The sequence below is a fragment of the Mytilus californianus genome, unplaced genomic scaffold, assembly GCF_021869535.1.
Source record: "Mytilus californianus isolate M0D057914Y unplaced genomic scaffold, xbMytCali1.0.p SCAF_8, whole genome shotgun sequence".
In the NCBI taxonomy this organism is placed as follows: domain Eukaryota; kingdom Metazoa; phylum Mollusca; class Bivalvia; order Mytilida; family Mytilidae; genus Mytilus; species Mytilus californianus.
Window position 1 is genome coordinate 51055924 of NW_026262734.1, and position 23955 is coordinate 51079878.

Below are 23955 nucleotides of genomic sequence, written 5' to 3' on the forward strand. Positions count from 1 at the left end.
ACAATGTATTTTAATTTATTGTAATAAATAATGATAAGAGCATGTAATGAGGTTCTGCGCAAGCTTCCTAGTCATTCCCAAGTGTCTCATGTAATAAGTTTAATGCCTGTAATAACTAAGCCTTGTTATTACAGCTAAGTTATCACTTAAAAGCCTTGTCTCATTGATTTACCATGGTTTATCAAAAATGTATTAATTGAATTGGAAAATTAGTTTTCAAGGTTATGTATTAAGTTATTGTGCAAGTTTCAAGAATTCCCAAGTGCCCACTGAAAGTAAAAATTTTGATGGTACATTTAACTGATAACAAACATATGTTACTACAGATTAAGAGAAAGTATCCGTAATAACACATGTATGTTATTTTTCTCTAATAACTTATTCAAGTTACACCATGTACACCCTTGACTGTGTATAAACATTTTTCGTCAATTCAATTCAATTGAAAGTTTTATACAAAGTTGATATTCAAGAAACTAACTGCATCATATACATAAACACAAGCTTCAATCAACTACTACAGACAAATTTCAATAGGCTATTTCTCAAATCATGTCTTTCACTGGAAAAGATCGTCAATTACACACGCCCTTATGACATCTTTTACCATATAGAAGGCGCGGCTGTATCCCTGCACTATTAAAGTCTGAAGCATTTTCAGGATTCTGCAGGGTAGTCTTGAAATAATCTATGTTCCGTAAGTACAAATGTACGTAATCTCAATCCTTGGCCGACTAAAGGGAGGGTGGCAATCTAATTAGATTTTAATTTCTCAAATATTTGTGCAGTATAGCATCAAACTTTTTCACCTATTCGCTCAATATGTGTTGGACATGACGATGTCTACATTTTTTTCACGTGGTGATGGAAATAACATGACAGATTCAACTAACTACCATATCTTGAAACTGGAATATGAAAGACTGGTTTATAGCTCTTTTTTTAGTTCTGTGCAGACATGAAAAAGATGGTATGAATCAGTTTGGCCCGCAACTGAATATGTTTAGTCTAACCTTTTCAAGTCGTGACATAAACCATTTTTCTTCAAAGCCTTGACTTCTGTTGACTGACATATCTGCTCTGAAGTTCCATAGTCCATTTAGCTCTTTGATTTCCCTTGTTTCTGATTCTCTTGGGTAAAGGGTTGGAAAATAATCGCAGCGAGCCGCATCAAAGAAAATAATCAGTAATGATATAAACCTAACAAATATAGACTTGATTTTCATACGGAACAATCTATCTACCATTTTGAAATCATGTGATCTGTAAAAAAGATGCATAACTTTTTAATCAATACCGGTTTATAACAGTTGCGGAAATACGTACGAAACTCAAAATGATAAACATAATAACTATATAATTGAATTCATCGACCATCATATGTTGCTTTTCATCAAACGTATTAAACTCAAACTGATAAAGGAAAAAATAACTATAATCGAATTCATCGAACACCATATGATTCCTTACGGAAGCCTTTTAGGGCCTTAATTGTCATTTTTACTTTTTACAATTTGTTATAACAGATTATTAATTTGTTATAACAGATTATTAATTTGATATAATAGATTTCCTTTCATAACTTTCTCAAAGTACATTTATGTATTAAGTCATGTCCCTGGTCAAAAGACATAATAGACCGAATAATCTGTCTCTTCGTGTTTATTTTTGACATTTGATATTTCCTATTTATCATTTGGATTTTTATTTTTTTTTACACGGATAAAAGGTATTAGGGTCACATGCAGTATTGTGAGTTTGAAAACAAAAAAGATAATTAAGGATTTTTTTTTTATGAAGTAATTTATACCTTTGTCTTAATTAAGAAGGGGGTAACATGTGTAAATAAAGCTTTTCCCAAAGGCTGCCAAGTTGGCAACATAGCAAAAAGGTCCGTGTAACACTTGTCAATTCAAAATTCCAAAAAGTTTTCAAATTTTAGTTTTTTTGGATTTTTGATCACAGTTTTAGAATATCAAAATCACAATTTATTTCTAAATTTTGAAAATTTCACCAAATAATTCAAATTTTAAAATTATAAACTTCCGGTTTAAAAATTTAATAGTTTAGATATTTAAGCAAACTTTAAAAATACTAAACTGATCGTACAGTTTTGATCATTTCGCTTTTTGAAAGTTTGATTTTTTTTCATTTTTGATATAGGAAAGGGGGACAGGACTAAAAGTGGATACCTCAGTGCTACAAGTGCGAAACAGAATAAGAATAGAAGGAAACGAAAAATGAAATTTACCAAAAACAAATCAAAACGAAAATAATATTATCTAAAACTAAATATAATATAAATTATAAAACAAGAGGCTAACTTGTGACCTACCGAATTACTTATTACGGGTTTGTAATAACATGAGCAATAAGACGGGTGCCACATGTGGAGCAGGATCTGCTTACCCTTCCGGAGCACATGAGATCACCCCTAGTTTTTGGTGGGGTTCGTGTTGCTCAGTCTTCAGTTTTCTATGTTGTGTTTTGTGTACTATTATTTGTCTATAATTGGTCTTTTTCTTTTTTAGCCATGGCGTTGTCTGTTTATTTTCGACATATGCGTGTGAATGTCCCTCTGCTATCTGTTCCCCCTCTTTTGTTTGATATACAGGGTGAAAATGAGAAATATGTTTCTTTAGGTCGAAAAAATAATTAGTAAGACCTGATTTTGACATACTTTGATTCTCTAAATAAATGAACAATATGCAGAAATTACTTGCCGACTTTGTGATTACTGCTATTTTAAAATAGCGGATAAAGGGAAACGGGATATTCGATTTTTGAAAAAAAGGGATAGTTCCGTATTTGTTATTTGCATTTTCGTAAGTTATCGTGCGACAATCAACTTTGAGTAAAATACATATACGCAGCCACACCCAGTCAGAATCAATAGGGCGTGTAGAGAGTGTGCCACGCTCTCTGCACGTTACGAACCGTTACGAACCGTTACAACAACTCTTAGGGTGGTTCGTTGATTGCAAAATTTCTGTCCCTATCCAATATACCCTCATTTTCCAGTGGTGATCTAAATTTGCTGACCTTCATCCTGAACGGACTCTATTACAGGACCTACCTATTGTATTTAATTATTGTTAATTTGTTATCGTCCTGAACATGCATGAAATATTTGCCACTGGCAACCAAGAATCAATCATTTAAATTAGGCCAATAATATATAAATTATAAAGAAACTCAGGTTTCAATTCCCTCGGGCGAATTTTCCTTTGATGGATTTTGCTATTTTAATGTCCCTTTTGGCCATACACCTCTTCAATTATTTCGGTTCTTATATTTACTTGGCTTCCAAATATTCAGCTTTGAGTGCATGCTCCGGATGTAGGCAAATACACTAAAGCGCTTCGGACGTATGCAGTCAAGTGTTGTTTAAATTTTTATTGGATATTCCTTTCACTTCAAATGTTATTGTCACTGGGAAAATGGGAAATAGTACATTAGCGGACTAAGGTTTTTGTTACTGTAATCTTAGTTATTGCGGGGAGTTCTCTTTTAGTAGAACATTTGTTTTTATATTATTTTTTTTCCTGATTTTTCACTGCTATTCCTTAGTTTTCTTATCCCTATTTTAAAAATTCATGAGTTCGACTCTGTAATATGTATCGATCATTTTATTAATGACTGTAAATACAAAGTTAGCTGAGATGGAATTAAACAGACTATGAATGTACTCGGTGGTAAAGACCGTTTTAAAAAAAAAACACTCAGAGAATTCTTATATATCGTTATACTGCAAGGTTATTGTAAAATATTTTCATACAGAAAACATTTAATCGAAAAAGGTTAAATTTGGTAAATATTGAAATATATCAGTTGTGACTTCATGGGATAATATAATACATGTATTGTTCTTCACTGTAGATAACAGTTGACATCTAGAAGAAAGAAAACAAGAGTGGACACGCTGAAATGTCTCGCCTTCTTTACTAACCATTGATATTATGTTGATAGTCCTAAATGAAAGCTTTACTACAACTATTACATAAACTTAACATGATCCAAGAAAATGAAGTCAATGTCATATAAACCAAACAAGAAATACATGTACACCTTACAATCATTCAATACACTAAATATAGTTGACCTATTGCTTATAGTTTCTAAGAAACAGACTTAACCAAGAAAACTAAACATTGACCAATGAATCGTGAAAATGAGGTCAAAGTCAGATGAACCATGCCAGGCAGACATGAACAGCTTACAATCCTTCCATACAACAAATATAGCTGACCTATTGCTTATAGTTTAAGAAAAACAGACTGAAACACATAAACTTAACACTGAGCAATGAACTGTGAAAATGAGGTCAAGGTCAAATAAAACCTGCGAGACTGACATGTACATCATAGAATATTTCCATACACCAAATATAGTTGACTTATTGCATAATAGTATAAGAAAAAAGACCAAAACTCAAAAACTTAACTTTGACCACTGAACCATGAAAATGAGGTCAAAGTCAGATGACACCTGCCAGTTGGACATGTACACCTTACAATCATTCCATACACCAAATATAGTAGACCTATTGGATAAAGTATAAGAAAAACGGACCAAAACACAAAAACTTAACTATAACCACTGAACCATGAAAATGAGGTCAAGGTCAGATGACACCTGCCAGTTGGACATGTACACCTTACAATCATTCCATACACCAAATATAGTAGACCTATTGGATAAAGTATAAGAAAAACGGACCAAAACACAAAAACTTAACTATAACCACTGAACCATGAAAATGAGGTCAAGGTCAGATGACACCTGCCAGTTGGACATGTACACCTTACAATCATTCCATACACCAAATATAATAGACCTATTGCATACAGTATAAGAAAAACAGACCAAAACACAAAAACTTAACTATAACCACTGAACCATGAAAATGAGGTCAAGGTCAGATGACACCTGCCAGTTGGACATGTACACCTTACAATCATTCCATACACCAAATATAGTAGACCTATTGCATACAGTATAAGAAAAACAGACCAAAACACAAAAACTTAACTATAACCACTGAACCATGAAAATGAGGTCAAGGTCAGATGACACCTGCCAGTTGGACATGTACACCTTACAGTCCTTCCATACACCAAATATACTAGACCTATTGCTTATAGTATCTGAGATATGGACTTGACCACCAAAACTTAACCTTGTTCACTGATCCATGAAATGAGGTCGAGGTCAAGTGAAAACTGTCTGACAGGCATGAGGACCTTGCAAGGTACGCACATACTAAATATAGTTATCCTATTACTTATAATAAGAGAGAATTTAACATTACAAATAATCTGAACTTTTTTTTCAAGTAGTCACTGAACCATGAAAATGAGGTCAAGGAAATTGGACATGTGACTGACGGAAACTTCGTAACATGAGGCATCCATATACAAAGTATGAAGCATCCAGGTCTTCCACCTTCTAAAATATAAAGCTTTTAAGAAGTTAGCTAACGCCGCCGCCGCCGCCGCCGTAGCCGCCGCCGCCGCCGGATCGCTATCCCTATGTCGAGCTTTCTGCGACAAAAGTCGCAGGCTCGACAAAAAAAACCACAGTTTTTAATGTAAAGAATGCCTTCTTTCGTATTCACATTTTCATTAAAAAAAAACCGGCCCATTTGTTGAAAAACTAGGACGTTTTAAAATTTGCTCTCCAAAAACCAGGACAATGTAAAACGCTGAATTTTAAGTGGAATTCAAGGACATTTGTTTTGCCTTAAATATGTATAGTATTTAGAATAAGATGGACAGTCACGAACTAAACCATTATACTTGCGAAATAGCAGGGGGGGGGGGGGGGCAAAACAAAAGAAAACTAAAGCAAACTAAACGAAACTAAACTAAATGAACATGTTTAATTACCAATCAAGGTAAAAAATAGAACAAGAGGCATCAAAGCGGAGAAAATTGAATAAAACAATAAATATTTCTAAAGAGCAGAGACTTAATTTAAAAAAGAAAGAAACACTTTGATTATGGTCATTCTTAAGTAGTAATAAAAAGAAACAAAAAAAGTTGAATCATTTTTAATTGCAAAAACAATATTCAAGGAAGAGGCTTTATTTCTTTAAACAAATCGGACATCATATGATATATAAGTATCATGAAATTTTCAAGGTAAGTAAACTATTTAAACAAATCACAAATCCCGAACCTATTTCAAACTCCATCAAACAGGTTAATTTACCTACAATAAAAAATCTCTAACAGAAGCTAAGCATTTCAGATAATTTATTTAGAACTATTTGGTTATCATAATCAATCATGGTGTCGCAACGAATGTCGCCTCAAATGTGGGAGGTTGTGGATTGGATTTTTCTTATATAAGTATCTGCTTTACACTGCTTATCCGCTATACATGCTGTCTTTTAAGATTTGGACCAGTTATTAGAAGCTTGGAGCCAGGATAATGCTAAGAGGTAGACCATTTATATAAAACTCAGCATGATAGTCTTCTGAAAGTTTGAATTCATACATATACCACATAAACATATCACATAAACATTTCAGTCTGAATATCCATGAAATAGTTGCCGATGTACATAAAGCGCCATTCTATTCATATGAGCTGCCCGGTGGGCATTTTGATTAATGCGTGCCCTCAGTTTTAATTACATGATTTGAAAAAGAAAAACACAAAACCGCAATTTAAATGATATAATGTTTTATAAGTTCACATCACCGATACACATTTAAGAAAGTTGGAGTGACCAATTTTAAAGGCAGGTGAAGGAAGTCAATTTTAGGAGCTCTGTGATTGGATGTAAGGGTACAATATATTTTTTTATTTATCTATGAATAACCGCAGTGTGTATATTTATAATATAAATTTTGAAACCTATTGAAATATTTTCTAGAGAATTATTGGAAAAGACTTCCAAAATTTAATAAATTTGGTGTAAAATGACGGTGGGCATGGATAACATAAACAAGCTCCGTTGGAAGTTGGTCATGATACTATTTGGCTTCAATGTTTAAAACAGAATAATAAAGTACTAACACCACACATAACTGTTTTATCCACGTTTTTATTATAAAAAGTGGTAAATTTAGAAAATGTTAGTATTGTCGCATATGGCAGAATAAATAGTACCGTTTTCCATATAAGTACAGTGTCCGGTTGAGATATTGTGTTTTTGAGTGATATTAAATAAGATCAGATCGATTTACTGCTATTTCGCAAGTATAATGATTTATTCATGACAGTTCATCTTATTCTGAATGCTATACATATTTAAGGCAAAAACTATTTCTTTGAATTTAACTTAAAATTCAGCGTTTTACACTGTCCTGGTTTTTAGAGAGCAACATTTAAAACATCCTGTTTTTTTTTAAGAAAACGTGAATACAAGACGTTTTCAATGTTGCTCTCGAAAAACTAGGACAGTGTCCTTTCTTTAGAACCGAGAACAGGGGACTCATACTCCTTTCAATTCTATCTCATGCTACCTTTGTTTTTACAGTCAATGATATTTTATGATTGATAAATATTACAGTGGTGAACTCCTGAGAACAATTATGAAATAGTAGTGAAAAATCAGAAAAAAATAATTTAAACACAAATATTCTACTAAAAGAGAACTCCCCGCAAAAAATAAAATTACAGTAACAAAATCCTTAATCCGCCCATGTATTATTTCCCATTGACAATAACATTTGAATTGAATGGAATATCCAATAAAAAATTTAAACAACACTTGACTGCATACTTCCGAAGCGCTTTGTTGTATTTACCTCACTACAAAAGTCTAAAAGTCTGAAAAGACCAGTTTTTGTCTTAATTTGCATGAACTTTTACTCGACATTCTCCAAAAGTATGACTTGTGTCTTAATTTTTCTTGACAAATTCTCATTTATATTAAATTTGTATGAAATTTACTCGACATATTCTCGACATTCTGAATATGGTCTTAAAATTTCTTGACAAATTCTTGACATTTGAATACTGTCTTGAAATTTCTCGACATATTCTCGACATTCTTATTTTTTCTCAGTATGGCTTGACATATTCTGAACATTTTGAATGGTGTCTTAAATTTACTTGACAGTTCTGAGTTTTACAAATCATGACCAATATTCATGATATAACTTTAATCTTTATTTCTCTTTATATGATATACTGTTGTTTCAGGTTACACTTCTTTACAACAAAAATAAAAGTTGGGCATGTAAAATAATTGAAAATTTGGGTATATAAATATTTTTACAAATGCAAATATGGCTATGAAATCTAAAGTATAAAATAATTCAAATGTGGGTGTGTTGATATAAAACAATTTCAATGTGGGTTTTTAAATAATTACAAATTTTGATTCCTAAATCTTATATATTAAATGATTCAAACCAATCATACTGTAAACATATTTCATTCTACATTCATAATATTCAATGTTGATATGGTAAATAATTATTATACCAAAATGTGGTTTATATAAATAGCAAATTATGATGATATACAAATCATTCATTTAACAGAAGAAAAATTTGTGTAATGTCATCTGTTGGAATACATTAAGTATTACACATGGACAGGATGTTCCCCATAAAATTAAGGTATTCCACACCCCAGAGTACACGCAACTGTCAAATAGAAGTTATTGCTTTACCTATAATCAGCCATACAACTTATCAGTTGACCGACCATGCCACTACAATTTAAAAAGTTTGTTGATAGATGAAAATGAAAATCATCATTTTGATGAAAAAAAATTGATTTGAAATGGATTTTCTTCATCAAAATTATGAAGTTAATTATTTTAACAATTCCCAAAGATTAAAAAAAAATTATTATCTACTCAAGGAATAATAAAAAAAATGTATTTATAATGGGTCCCATCAATGATTTCTATAGAAATCATCGGTCTTATGAAATGGTTCTCAAACAGACATGCCTAATATAGATCTAAACATTTTTTTCTTTTCAGGAAGGAGTTATCACAAATATTTATTTTTGATAAAAAATTATAAAATTCAACACTCAAATTTGAATAAAAAATGTTTTTGGGTTGTTCTAAAAAATGAATAAGGTTTTTGAATCAAGATGGGAACAAATTCTTTGACCTAAACGAAAGCCCCCCCATCCTCTTTTTTTAGCCACACAAACCCAAAAGATGAATTGTGGGGTCCAAAAGAGATACAAGACACCTATTTTAGTAAAGCAAATTTGACTGGCTGTTTTGCGAACGGCAAAAATCTAAATGCTGTTTGTCAATACCTTCGACTTATATTCCAAGTGAAAACAATTACTTAAATGTTTAATAAGAATAAATCAAAATTAAACTACATGGGGGATTATTCAGGGTATTCCAACTTAGTTGCACCAAAAGGGTATCTTACTATACCAAATTAATCCTTGATTCTTCAAAGTTTAGTTTAGCCATAATAAAAAGGAGTATATAACAGCAATAGAATGTCATAAACAGTGCAGAATAAGTCTGTTCACATTTCAGGCGAAATTTATACTGTTGAGATAGTGTCAAGATATATTTAAGACTGTCAAGAATGTGTCGAGACATATTCAGACATTATTTAGAATGTCAAGAATATGTCGAGACATATTCAGACATTATTAAGAATGTCAAGAATATGTCAAAACAGATCGAGACAAATTTAAGACAGTCAAGAATTGGTCGAGACTAATCCAGACTCTTATCAGATGATACAGGAAGTGTCGAGAAATTTTAAGACAATGTTCATACTGTCAAGACACTTGTCAAGAAAAATCAAGAACCTTATTAGACAAATTCATACTATGTCAAGAATTTTTAAAAATTATTCAGACAAATTAAGAATGTCGAGTAAAAATTCATGCAAATTCAGACAAAAACTGATCTTTTCAGACTTTTTGACTTTTGTAGTGCCTACATCCGGAACACTCAAAGCTGAATATTTGAAAGCCAAGTAAATATAAGAACCGAAACAACTGAAGAGGTGTATGGCCAAAAGGGACATTAAAAAGCAAAATCCATCTAAGTTCAGTTTTGCCTGAGGGAGTTGAAACCTAGGATTCTTTATAATTTATATATAAATGGCCTATTTTAAATGATTGATTATTGCTTGCTAAACGTCCAGTTGCAAATATTTCATTCATGTTCAAGACGATAACAAATTAACAATAAATACAATAGTAGGTCCTGTAACAAGAGTCCGTCCAGGATGAAGGTCAGCAAAAGTTAGGTCGCCACTGGAAAAATGAGGATATTTTGGGTAGGGACAGAAATTTTGACTTGCAACAGGCAACCAACGAGTTTTTACAGGGGTTCTTAACGTGCAGAGAGATAGGCACTCTCTCTACACGCCCCATTCTGACTCGGCGTAGCATACTTGTACTTTGCTCAAAATTGATTGTCGTACGATAACTTGAAAATGCGCAAATAACAAATATGGAACTATCCCTTAATACAAAAATCAAATATCCCGTATCCTTTTATTCGCTTCTAGTATTTAAAAACAGAGGCGGATCGATTTAGGGGGCAAGGGGCCCGCCCATCCCTCATGGAGCTACATATATGATAAATGCATATACTTTTTACAAGCATCAGTCAAAACGTTGGGTAACTAGGTCCCCACCTTTTCAAATTCTTGGATCTGCACCTAAAAATGTGCCATTATTGAAGCCCCTCGTGGAGGTATCCATGTCAAAAATACAGACATATACTATTAATAGCCACATTTAGAGGAGTAATCACAAATTCCCAAGTAATTTCTGCATATTGTTCATTTATTTAGAGAATCAACGTGTGTCAAAATCAGGTCTTACTAATTAATTTTTCCGACTTAAAGAAACATATTTCTCATTTTCACAATGTAGTTCAAAAAAAATTAGCCTCTTGTTTTATATTACATTCAGTTTTAGATAATATTGTTTTCGTTTTGATTTGTTTTGGTAAATTTCATTTCGTTTCCTTCCATTCTTATTCTGTTTCGCACTTGTAACAGGTATCCACTTTTTAGTCCTTTTCCCCTTTCCTATATTTTAATCAAAAATCAAAAAATTCAAACTTTCAAAAAGCGAAATGATCAAAACTGTACTCTCAGTTTAGTATTTTTAAAGTTTGCTTAAATATCTAAACTATTAAATCTTAAAACGAAGTTTAAATTATAATTTTAAAATTTTAATTATTTAGTGAAATTTCAAAAGTTAAAAAAGAATTAAAAAAATTGGAATTTTTATATTTTAAAACTTTGATCAAACATCCAAAAAACTAAAATTTGAAAACTTTTTGAAATTTTGAATTGATAAGTGTTACACGGACTCAAAAACATTATGGCCATTCACAAAAGTTCTATGCACTGTTTCATATTTGCTCTTTTTTCACAGAAAAGCAAAAATTAAATGAAAGGCATATTTTATCAATTTTTTTCCATATTGTTCATCTGCTTGTTCTATTTTAAGATTTTTTAAGAAATCACATGACTTTGGCCAGAGGCCAAAAAGTAAATCGATATTGATTTGCTGAATATTTTATGAATGGAGGCCATTAAAATTTCAACAATCGGAACTACTCGGCCTTTCTGGTTACACGAAGAAATAACTAATAATAAATAGTTATTTCTTCGTGCAACCAGAAATGCCGAGTTGTTCCGATTGAAATTTCAACTAAATGTGGTGCACAATAAATTACCAAGAGTACAGAAGAAACTGAATGGGATGCTGAATAGTAACTAATTCTATTTATGGAAGAAATCAAATGTGATGCCTCATAACTAATCAAGAGTATAGAAGAAATGAAATGGGATGCCCCATAACTAATCAATAGTACGGAAGAAACTGAATGTGATGCACAATAACTAATCAAGAGTACGAAAGAAACTAAATGTGCTGCACAATAAATTATCAAGAGTACGGAAGAAACTAAATGTGGTGCACAATAAATTATCAAGAGTACAGAAGAAACTAAATGGGATGCCTAATAGTAAATTATTCTATTTATGGAAGAAATCAAATGTGATGCCTCATAACTAATTATGAGTATAGAAAAAATGAAATGGGATGCCCATTACTAATCAAGAGTACGGAAGAAACTAAATGTGATGCACAATAACTAATCAAGTGTACGTAAGAAACTGAATGTGCTGCAGAATAAATTATCAAGAGTACAGAAGAAACTAAATGGGATGCCTAATAGTAACTAATTCTATTTATGGAAGAAATCAATTGCAAATGAGATGCCTCATAACTAATCAAGAGTATAGAAGAAATGAAATGGGATGCCCCATAACTAATCAAGAGTACGGAAGAAACTAAATGTGATGGACAATGAATTATCAAGAGTACAGAAGAAACTAAATGTGATGCACAATAACTAATCAAAAATATAATATGATGCCTAATAAATAGTCAAGTGTACGGAAGAAACTAAATGTGATGCACAATAACTAATCAAAAGTAAAATATGATGCCTAATAACTAATCAAGTGTACGGAAGAAACTAAATGTGATGCACAATAACTAATCAAGAGTACGGAAGAAACTAAATGTGGTGCACAATAACTAATCCAGAGTACAGAAGAAACTAAATGTGGTGCACAATAACTAAATTAATCAAGAGTACGGAAGAAACTAAATGTGGTACACAATAACTAATCAAGAGTACAGAAGAAATTAAATGTGGTGCACAATAACTAATCAAGAGTACGGAAGAAACTAAATGTGGTGCACAATAACTAATCAAGAGTACGAAAGAAACTAAATGTGATGCCCAATAACTAATCAAGAGTACGGAAGAAACTAAATGTGGTGCACAATAACTAATCAAGAGCACGGAAGAAACTAAATGTGGTGCACAATAACTAATCAAGAGCACGGAAGAAACTAAATGTGGTGCACAATAACTAATCAAGAGTACAGAAGAAATGAAATGGGATGCCCCATAACTAATCAAGAGTACGGAAGAAACTAAATGAGATGCACAATAAATTATCAAGAGTACAGAAGAAACTAAATGGGATGCCTAATAGTAACTCTATTTATGGAAGAAATCAAATGTGATGCGTCATAGCTAATCAAGAGTATAGAAGAAATGAAATGGGATGCCCCATAACTTATCAAGAGTACGGAAGAAACTAAATGAGATGCACAATGAATTATCAAGAGTACAGAAGAAACTAAATGGGATGCCTAATAGTAACTCTATTTATGGAAGAAATCAAATGTGATGCGTCATAGCTAATCAAGAGTATAGAAGAAATGAAATGGGATGCCCCATAACTAATCAAGAGTACGGAAGAAACTAAATGTGGTGCTTTATAAATTATCAAGAGTTCAGAAGAAACTAAATGGGATGCGTAATAGTAACTAATTTTATTTATGGAAGAAATCAAATGTGATGCCTCATAACTAATCAAGAGTATAGAAGAAATGAAATGGGATGCCCCATAACTAATCGAGAGTACGGAAGAAACTAAATGGCATGCCTACTAACTAATCAAGAGTAGGGAAGAAGTTAAATTTTATGCCTTATAACTAATTAAGAGTATGGAAGAAACTAAATGTGATGCTTAATAACTGTGTTCCTAACAGGAAAGTATCAGCAGTTATGTAGTCCGTTTTTCGGCACTGACATGATTAAAGAACAGACTTTTCTGAAATTCTTTGTTGACAAATAACGAAATTATTTTGAAACCAATTGGCTATACTTTTTATGACTTTTTGTTTTGTACAGCTTCTCACGTATTACGGTATTAATACACCCCTGGCTATCACATGTTTTGTTGTAAGTATTCCTTGTGAAGGTTTTCATTAACGAGTAGAAAGTGTGGCCCTGACAATACATTAGGCAAGTTATTAAACGTCCCTATTCTGACAAAACATGGATGTGTATTTTTACAATTGTTGATATTGTCTACAAGTCATATGTACATACAGTCATAAATGCCATTTTGTTCTGTTAAAGTATAATTAATGAAAGAACATATGTGTGTATCATATAAAGAAAATTTACATATATTTGTGTTTTACATAAATTAACAAGTACACAGTTATAAGATATGACCCTTGACCTTAAACAAGATGGACGTTTGAATTTTCACTGAAAGAAATGTGATAGATTATTGGAAATATCCTTTGATCTGGATGTGATAATCAGTTAAAGACAAGAATATTGTGATAAACAGTTATTAGGGAAAGTATATATAACACCCATAACACTCTATGTCAAGATATAAAAACTATCCTCCACGAAGACCAAGGCAAAGTTCCTCTGACTCTGATTGTGATTTTGTCCGTCCTTCGTCAAAAGATTAAACACAAAATCGTACTTTGTTCCTATTCAACCTTCTCAGTCAATAATGTCCGAGCCAAACCCAGACCAAAACGTATCTACAAATGATTTATATAAATTAATGATGAGTTTTAAACAGAACCAAGATTCTCTAAGAACATCTTTGGAGCAAAGAATTACGAACTTGGAATCAAAATTCACACATGAGATCAGCAAAGGTATACAATCTTTGAAAGATGAAATGTCAATGGAATTTGCCAATGTTGATAATAAGATAAGAACATTGGAAAATAAAATGTTGAAATATGAATCAGATTTACAAGTTAAAAACACCACACAATCGGCAATTAATGAAAACAGCTCACAACACAAATTGGTATTTAAAAAATATCACCCATGATAATTCGGACGTAGAAAGCCTTAAGGCATATATTAACGGTGTTTTAAATGCCATAGGCCTAGACTTTAACGTGGTCGATGTTCAGAAGATTGGAGGTAAAAATAACGGTACAACTAACAATTCTAATCGATCAAAAACCGTTCTTGTAACTTTTTCCAATGGAAAAGAACGCATCGATGTTCTTCAGAACAAACGGAAGCTAAAAGATACGGAAGATTACAATACTTTATATATTGAAATGGACCGTTCACGTCATGAACGAATGCAGGAGGCGAACCTTCGGCGAATCATCAAATCGATTCCAAATTTGGAATTCCGGGGTGGTCGTGTTGTTGAAAAATCAGACTAATATGCATGCCAGTCAAATAAGACCGATGCAAAACTGACAATTGGTAGTTGGAACTGCAACGGCTGGTACGTTAAACGACAAAATGACAATGGCAGACTATTAAGGGAAAGTATTTTAACTTCTTTGAATTGTGATGTGTATGGAATTTCTGAAACCCATCTGAAAGACAACGAAGCTATCGAACTAGATGGTTATAAGTGGATAGGTTGTAATAGGCGAATTCTTTCGAACAAAGCGTGGAGGGGTAGTGGTGGAATAGGATTTTTGATTAAAAACTGTATACTTGACAATTTTGACGTCGATATTCTTGACAACAGCAGAGATGATATTCTTTGGATTAATTTGAAATGCAAATATGACCAAAACTTTATGTTTTATCTGTGTGTGTGTGTTACCTGCAACCGGAGCGGTCAAGTAGGGGCAATATTGCTCAGGAATTTTACGACCATCTTCTATCGCAGGTGTATCTTTATAGTAGCTATAATCCAGTCCTAATTTGTGGTGATTTCAATGGGCGTATAGGTAACTCACAAGATCTAACTGACTCTATCGGTACTGTACCAGAACGATGCTATATTGATTCTATAAAAAACACGTTTGGTGTATTTCTGTTGGAGTTCTTAAACGACTCAAATTGCTGTCTGTTAAACGGAAGAGGAGACAGTTCAAAGGACAATTTTACGTACGTTTCGCCTCTGGGTAAATCCGTCGTTGACTACATGATTACTCCGCATGCTTCGTTGAAAACATTTTACGATTTCGAGGTAAAACTTGTGTCGGACTTGCTGATCAATCACAATATTGAATTACATCATAACTCAAGAGTCCCAGATCACTCAGTGTTACAGTGTTCTTTTAATTATTCGGAATATCGAAATTATACAAGTTCGCAGGTAACTAAAACGCCAATTTATGAAAACAACTATGTAAAATCTGTGATGCGATAATATGACGTCACGAACATCCCAAATGCTATATTCAAGAGCGAACGATGTGTGTGCTGTTTAGACAAAGTAGTCGATTCACTACTCGATCGCAATAACATTGAACAAAGGATTAACTCAATCTATGAAACGTTACTGAATGCAATTCATGACGAAATGGACAACTGTTCTTGACTACAAAGATCTTGGACAAAGCACACACAAACGTAAACGCCGCAACACAAAACCGTACTGGAACAACGAATTACGAAATCTACTTCGTGAAGTAAATTTTGCCGAAAAGGACTACTAGTATTTGAGTTATCAGGGTGAGCGTCGAGCAAAAATAAAACGATGGGAGGTATTCAAAACAAAGCGCAGACAATTTGATAAACGTCTGCGACACGAAGAACGGAAATATACAGCTCAAAGACTGAATCGAATAAAATCAATCAATTGGGGCAATCCAAAAGAATTTTGGCGTGAAATCATTAAATTAGGTCCATGAAAAACAGCGACAAACATTGATAGTGTCAACATGGACGATGGGTCAGTGTCTCATGATCCATCCGAAATTTCACAACGATGGAAAAAGTATTCCAAATTGTTCTCTAGTGACAATACAAAAGTCGATTCTGAATTTGTAGAGCAATTGCAAAATCTTAATTCACAACTGGAGCGTGAATATGAACATCTCCCTGTTAATCAGACATATATTGACAACACGAGCACATCTGAATTGAACTAACCTATTTCTCTTGATGAAACGAAACGTGCGCTAATGAGTTTAAAAAATGGCAAAGCAGTAGGAATAGACAATTTACCTAATGAAATACTGAAAAGTGATATACTGACGAAAACTCTTCACGAACTGTTCAATGTATGTTTTAGCTATGGAATTGTTCCAGATCTTTGGTGTCGAAGCATTATATGTCCTCTGCTAAAAAAAGAAAAGGATTTCCGCTATTCGATAGATTACCGAAGCATAAGTCTGATGTCAATTGTCGCAAAAACATTTAGTCAGATTTTGAACGAAAGCCTCATCAGTCATCTCGAAAACAATAACTTTCTCAGTGAGGAACAAGACGGATTTAGGCGGCTTAGATCATGTCTGGACAATATCTATTCACTGTGTACAATATTGAGAAACAGAAAACTGCAGAACAAAGACACTTTTTTGTGCTTTGTTGACTTCAGCAAGGCATTTGTTTCTGTGAATCATACAATACTCTGGAATAAACTTTTAGCCGTGGGTGTGTATAGAAATATGTACAAAGTAATTAGGTGTCTCTACTCAAAGCTACAAAGTGCAGTACGATTATCGCCTACGATGTTTACTGAATGGTTTTCAGTTGATTCCGGTGTCCGTCAAGGTTATAACCTCGCGCCCACTCTTTTTGCGTTGTTTATTGATGAATTGGTACCACTCATTAACGTTGTTGTGGCGCATTAGTCGGTGACGATATGATCAGCTGCTTACTATACGCTGACGATCTGGTCCTTATTTCGGACACTGTTGATGGATTACAAAATCAGCTTAATGCTCTGGACGATTGGACAAAGACACAATTAATGAACGTTAAAACAGAAAAGACAAAAATTATGCATATTCGAAAGACTACAAAGGACAGACCTCAATTTACATTTCGACTAGGGGACAACACAGTTGAACTTGTAACTAAATATCGCTACTTAGGACTCACATTATCCGAGCATATCGATTATAATGTCTCTGTCAATGAACTCGTAAGTGCAGGTAGTAAATTATTGGGATCATTGACATCTAAATTCTTTAACATGGGTAATATGGACTACGACATATTCACGAAAATTTATGAAAACACTGTTATTCCTGTACTTGATTATGCATCCGGGTATGGGGAGCCAAGCAATATGACAATATCGAACGCTTACATTATAGAGCTATCAGGACTTTTCTTGGCGTCGGCAAAACAACACCAATTCCAGCAATATTAGCAGACATGGGATGGCATCCAATTTTTATTCACAACCAGTGTAACGTTATCCGCTTATGGTGTCATCTTATGAACATGCCTGGTCACAGAATTTGCCGAAAAGTATTTGTTTGGGATCGTGAAATGTCGAGACGTTACCGAAACACATGGTTAAACAGTGTAAAAACGCTTCTGGACAAATGCAATATTTCACACCTAACTGACAACGACTCCGATATCTCAACAAGATTCATCTTAGACTCTGTGAAAAGTAAACTTGTAGCAGACTTTAAAGACAAATGGTTTAAAGAAATAAACAATATGCCAAAGTTGAGGACAAATAAACATTTAAAACCCGAATTTTGTGCCGAGCCGTACGAAAAAAAGCATTTAACAAGGACACACAGATCTGCAATCGCTATAATTCGCTGTGGTACTTTCCCACTAGAAGTCGTCCAAAACTATTTGTTATCTATTTTATCAAAAAATTGAGTTTTAATTTGTCAGTGCATCGTAAGCCTATCTGGCTGGCTGTAATGTAATATTGTACTAATATGTATCTATTGTATATATGCAGGTTGCACTATAATAAACCATTCATTCATATAAGTTATAATTAACAGTGAACTATTTTACAGATAGCTGCAGCTGTGAACCTCTCTCTGGATAAATATTACCCTGGTAAAAACGTTCGGATTATAGCTGAGCCCGGACGGTACTATGTTGCTTCAGCGTTCACAATTGCCACTAATATAATAACGACGAAAATCGTTATGAATGAAGAAAATGAGTTACTAGTACCAAGTTTGTTTTTCTTTTATTATTGTATATGTTAACACTCAAATCAAGTTAAGTTTTCAGAATATTGCCAAAGTTAAATTAAGTTACATTGCATCGATATTTCTGACTAGTCACCCACATGAATAGGTTATTAAAATCAAATCTTTAACATTCTTTATAATGTTGCTAATTACTCAGTTAAGCGTGTTTCGAAAAAGAGCCGATGATAATATAAAAAAATTATAGGCTCTAAATAGTCTGCGACTTATTTCACAAAAATCTTATTAGGAATTATGAATTATGCAGTAAACTTATGATTAGTTTAGTCGTATGATATTTTAGAAAAGTAAGCCACTGAATCGCAAAATCGTCAATATTTTTGACAAAAATTTTAAAGATCTCTTAAATGACAAACGAAAATTGCCTATGAGGCCAGGCTTTTCACGAAATTGGTATCAAAAGAGGATATTCGAAGATAATTTTAAATACATAAATTTTTGCCATGTAAGAATAAAATTTACCTAGTAGATTCAAAGATCATTAAAAGGAAATAAGCGAACTGTGGACGGACGACGTAGCGGTAGACGACGGTGCAAAAGTGAATTGATATTGAAATAACAATTATGGCAATACTATTTCATGTAAACAATGCAAAACACTCATGTACAACGTCAATGAGCCATGACTTGACGTACAGGGCTAAATATTCTCCGTTCAACTGAGAAATACCCAATGATTATAAAGCTAATATAAGAGGTTCCCCTTAAAGTAATCACAAATTTTAACATCATTACAAAAATAAACCTAGAAATCTTTCAGTCAATAGACCATGACTCGGAGGCTAGACCAAATACTCGGCATTGGTATACGAGATATTGCAATTCTCATACAAACATTAAATATCTACGTACTATTAGCTGTTCTCTTTAAACCGACCTAATCAAAAACAAATAGTTGACGACGTCAGCTCTTCAACTGGAAATAACACACCTAAGTTTCGTCTTCGAGACAAAAATACACTTGGTCTTCATAAAATTTGGAAATGAACTCAGGTTCTTCGATTACATTGTCGCGTTTCACATGACAAGTATTAATCCAATAACATGCGTTACAAAACAAATGTATGTAACACTCATCAACCAAGCTATGATTGAAACCTTAACACATATGGCTGAGGGATGTTCTCAGTTTAAAAAACACGTTTCTAGTTATTCTAAAGGTTTATGTACAGTAAGGTAAATTTTGCTTTCAGAAGGAGGTATACATGACCATCCAATAGCACAGAATGAAAACCTCAGAATGTACTATGTAAATGATGGTATATACGGTAGTTTTCTGACATGTATGACCGATCCAGGGTGTTATGTACCATCACACTTTAAAGTGAGCGTTCTTTTTAATATCTATTTATTAACACATATCAAACTTTTTGCAAGTATATCGCATTACAAATGCCTATACCTGTCTAAAATCTAAATGTTTCATTTCACATAATTATATAGATTACTAAAATGATTAGGTCCAATTTGTTAGCCGGTAATAAACAAAAGGAATTTTTATATAACTGATATAGGACAATAGTGTTTATAAAAAATTACACCATTCCCGGCCCTTTTTGTTTTCGACATACATTTTATTTGATATTACCAATAATTAACAATAGTATATGTCACATGTATTTCCCGGTTCTTGTAAGAAAACCAGTACGGGTTCAAACAGAAGATTTTGAAAGCAGAGAAAACTGTGCACCTTATAACTAGCATGACTTTATCAGATGACAATACGAATACTTAAAATCCATGCTAAAAATAAGGCGTAGTTATTTTAATGTTGCGGGTGTGTTCTATTATGGTTAAGTATAAAAAAGCTGATTCAAATAATAAAAATATTTTAACTGACGGTTACCAATTATTATTACTGTCAGATAAATATAACACTTTATAAGTATTGTGTGTCAAAGCGCCTTTCTGGATTTACCGTCATCGAGAACGCTCAAACCCATACATTTGAAAGCCAAAGATGTTTCAAAAATTTTTCTTGTTGTTAATAATTACGATCACATGACCTTAAAATTGTCAATTGTAGGGTTTCTATGGAACGCCACAGCTGTCTTATGTGGAACTCTGATATTACGTTATGTTGTTCTATTATTACTTGGTGATAGTTTGTCTTTACATAATATGGTTTTGACATTACGTAATGATTTTTTGATATAACTCAATATGGAGAAGTCATTACTTATAATGATATTCCGATATTACATGATATGGTTTCGTATTGACTTGATATAGTTTTGTCATTACTTAATATGGTTTTGTCATTACTCGATGTGGTTTTCACCATTATTTAATGTGGTTGTGTCATTAGGCAATGTGGTTTTAACATTACTTGATGTGTATGTGACGTAACGCAATGTAGTTGTTTCATTACATGATGTGGTTTTGTTATTTCGTAATGATGATTTGCCAATTCTTTATATGGCTTTAACATTACGTAATGATGTTTCAAAATTTGACGATTTTACACTACATGATGTGTTTGTTTCAGTATTTGATGTGGTTCTGTCATTCTTAGATGTGGTTATCCAATTATACTTGATCTGTGTTTTGTGGTAATAAGCATTGTGTATGAGTTTCATAACATTTGGTTGAGGCAAACTCAAGTTAGAGAACGGAAACGCATTTTGGGACGTACGTACGTACGTACAGACGGACAAGGGTAAAACTTAATGCTACGGCGGGGGCATAAAAGTCAATTCCTGTATTCAAATATACATGTACAAATACCTAATACTGAGATAATTCCCATTACTGTTAGATAACAATATAATGGGGAATATACAAATAAATTTTTTGCAGATAATGCTCAGTTAAGAGTTAAGCAATTGTGTTTATTGCTTCAACCAAATTATTGATTGTAATTTAAATAGATCTTAATTATTAACATATGTCAGATGATTATGACACTGATTTTATAACTATTTAGGTGAAGATTTTGTGTATTCAGTTTAATAATGGACGTGTAATAAATTGAATACACAAAGTCTTGACCTCAATACCAATAATAATAAATGTCAATTTAATATAAATTTTGATTTACAAAGGAACTATATGCAAGTGTATATCTAAAAAAATAAGTTGTTCACCCAACATTGTCTTAATTTAAGGACAAATAGCATATCAAAAGTTGGTAGTTGGTGATTAAAATGGTGTATAAAGTTTCTGCAAGTCAAAGAAACACATAATAATTTTTCATGGAATGTCTTCAACTTAGAATTTTGCACCATCTCTAAATCCAGAGTGATCGCATAGATCCAGCATGGCTGAATCAAAACATAAATAAAAGACTTACTTTGCTTTTTTTAAAAGTGGTACGTGGTGTTGAAGATCATGAGAAGTCTTGTGGCACACAACTGGCACAAGGAAACATTAAAATAGCTTAAGGATGCAGCGCATGTTTTGCTAATATCTGTCTTTACAGTCATTAATTGATTATCAATAAGATCTACAAAATTCAGTCAACAGCACAGTAAACACGACCCAGAGGGTTGACTTTGGCAAAATCCGTTTCCCCTAAAATTAGATAGTACCCCCTTTTTTGTTTGGACAATGTTGTGAAATATCCATATTCGATAACTTCGGATTTCAAACTGTGTCTCACATACTTATACATCCCTCGGATTTCAAATGTTTGGCTTTCAGCGCTCCTCATGAAGGGAAATCCAGAAAAGCGCTTCGGACGCATGAAATTATTAAACGTGTTCTTTTCAATTTTTTAGCAATCGTTGTTTTACATAGATGTCAATTCTTAAATTTATCTATTTCAAGGACAATCATGAAGAGGTATTATATAACAGTATTATTTGGGGACCAGCTTGTGCTGCAGTCGATTTAGTTATAGACAAAATCAAACTACCCGACCTATCTACTGGAGATTGGATATACTTCGAAGATATGGGAGCATACTCCTTTACTACAGCAACCAATTTTAACAGTATGCTAAGAGTCGGGGAGTACTTCACATGTGAAAAGAAATTATGGTATATTTTCTTGCTTAACAAAATTACAAAATTACAATAATCTTTAATTTTTATTTTAGTAGAAAATGTATATTTAGAGGTTAACACTTAATTACCATACAAAACATACGTTTGATCAATGTTAAGGAGGATGTGTTAAACAAAAGAAAAACAGAATTATCAACAGCTTGCAAAAAAAGATAATTCAAGTTATCATTATGTCAATTTAGTGGTGACTAAATAGTAGCACTACAGTCTTAAAATGATTTTTAGTAAAAATAAATCATAACATTATTTTAACATATATTTAAAGTATGAATCAATCTGAACATTTTGAAAAAAAAATCCAGTCATCATCATGTCACAACAGGGAGTAAATTAATAACTAGATTGTGTAAAAAAAGAGCACATTGTTAGTACTTAGTATATCATTGCTTTTGGGAGGAGCTAATATTTCAATTATATTCTATACTTAGTATATGAGTGCTTATGGGAGGAGCTAATCTCTCAATTATCTGTTGTTTCCAATTGTCAAACTGTTCATCTTTGACCACCTGACAAAAAATGTGCTCTTATCTTATTATGCTGCATTCAAAAGTCTTTTATATAAATATGGCGGTATACAAAGAAAATCTAAGACTTAAAAATGAAGAGTGGAAAAAAACTAAAGTGATAAAGAAATATATTTGTAAATGTGTAAGAGTAGTCTTGAAAGTCCTTGACAAATGTTCTTTCTTAGGCAAGATGAAAAGGTATCTGAATCTGACACCAGCAGCAGTGACAACAATATTTACTCTAGACAATAGAGACCTGGATAATAAAGTGTTTTTCCCTGAAACTTTTATATACATTTGTATTCTTCGTTTATGTGATGATCATGCCTTCTGTTTGTTGAAATTTAAGCATTTAAACAATTTTTGTGTTTGTATTATTTTCTAACTTCCTATACCTAAAAACTCAAGCGAGACAGTCTAAAAATATGGTACCAGATCACTTCTTGGGTGTTCCCTATGGAACTTTTATATTTATGCTGCATTTGTAGTTGCAAAAAATAAACTGTCAAATGGGAGGAGCCAAATAACCAACAAAAAACATACAGTGGTTCCTATTCTTCCTACAGTAATAAACTGTTAACACAGAGACATGTCTCGCCTATTTGTTTTTTCGATAATGCAAATGTTGAAATAAAAATAGCAATACTTTAACATGTAAGTTATGCAAATATTCAAAGTCAATGAACCATGACTGAAGGTACAGGGCTAAACAATCTCCATGGAAATGA

General features: G+C 32.7%; 3 protein-coding genes across 4 annotated transcripts in view; 1 reads left to right on the forward strand and 2 right to left on the reverse strand.

The window, feature by feature from the left end:
• The window catches only part of LOC127712220 (beta-glucuronidase-like), a 988629-nt gene extending 987376 nt beyond the window's left edge, over positions 1-1253 (reverse strand). For both annotated transcript variants that reach the window (XM_052218537.1, XM_052218538.1), the window contains exon 1: positions 1014-1253. In XM_052218537.1, coding sequence (XP_052074497.1) covers positions 1014-1247 — 234 coding nt within the window. In that variant the 5' untranslated portion in view covers positions 1248-1253. The remainder of the gene's footprint in view (positions 1-1013) is intronic.
• LOC127712224 (ornithine decarboxylase-like) overlaps positions 1-23955 on the forward strand; it is a 787891-nt gene that overhangs the window by 759128 nt on the left and 4808 nt on the right. The window lies entirely within an intron of this gene.
• LOC127712221 (uncharacterized) overlaps positions 1-23955 on the reverse strand; it is a 209635-nt gene that overhangs the window by 176636 nt on the left and 9044 nt on the right. The gene's annotated exons all lie outside the window — the stretch shown is intronic.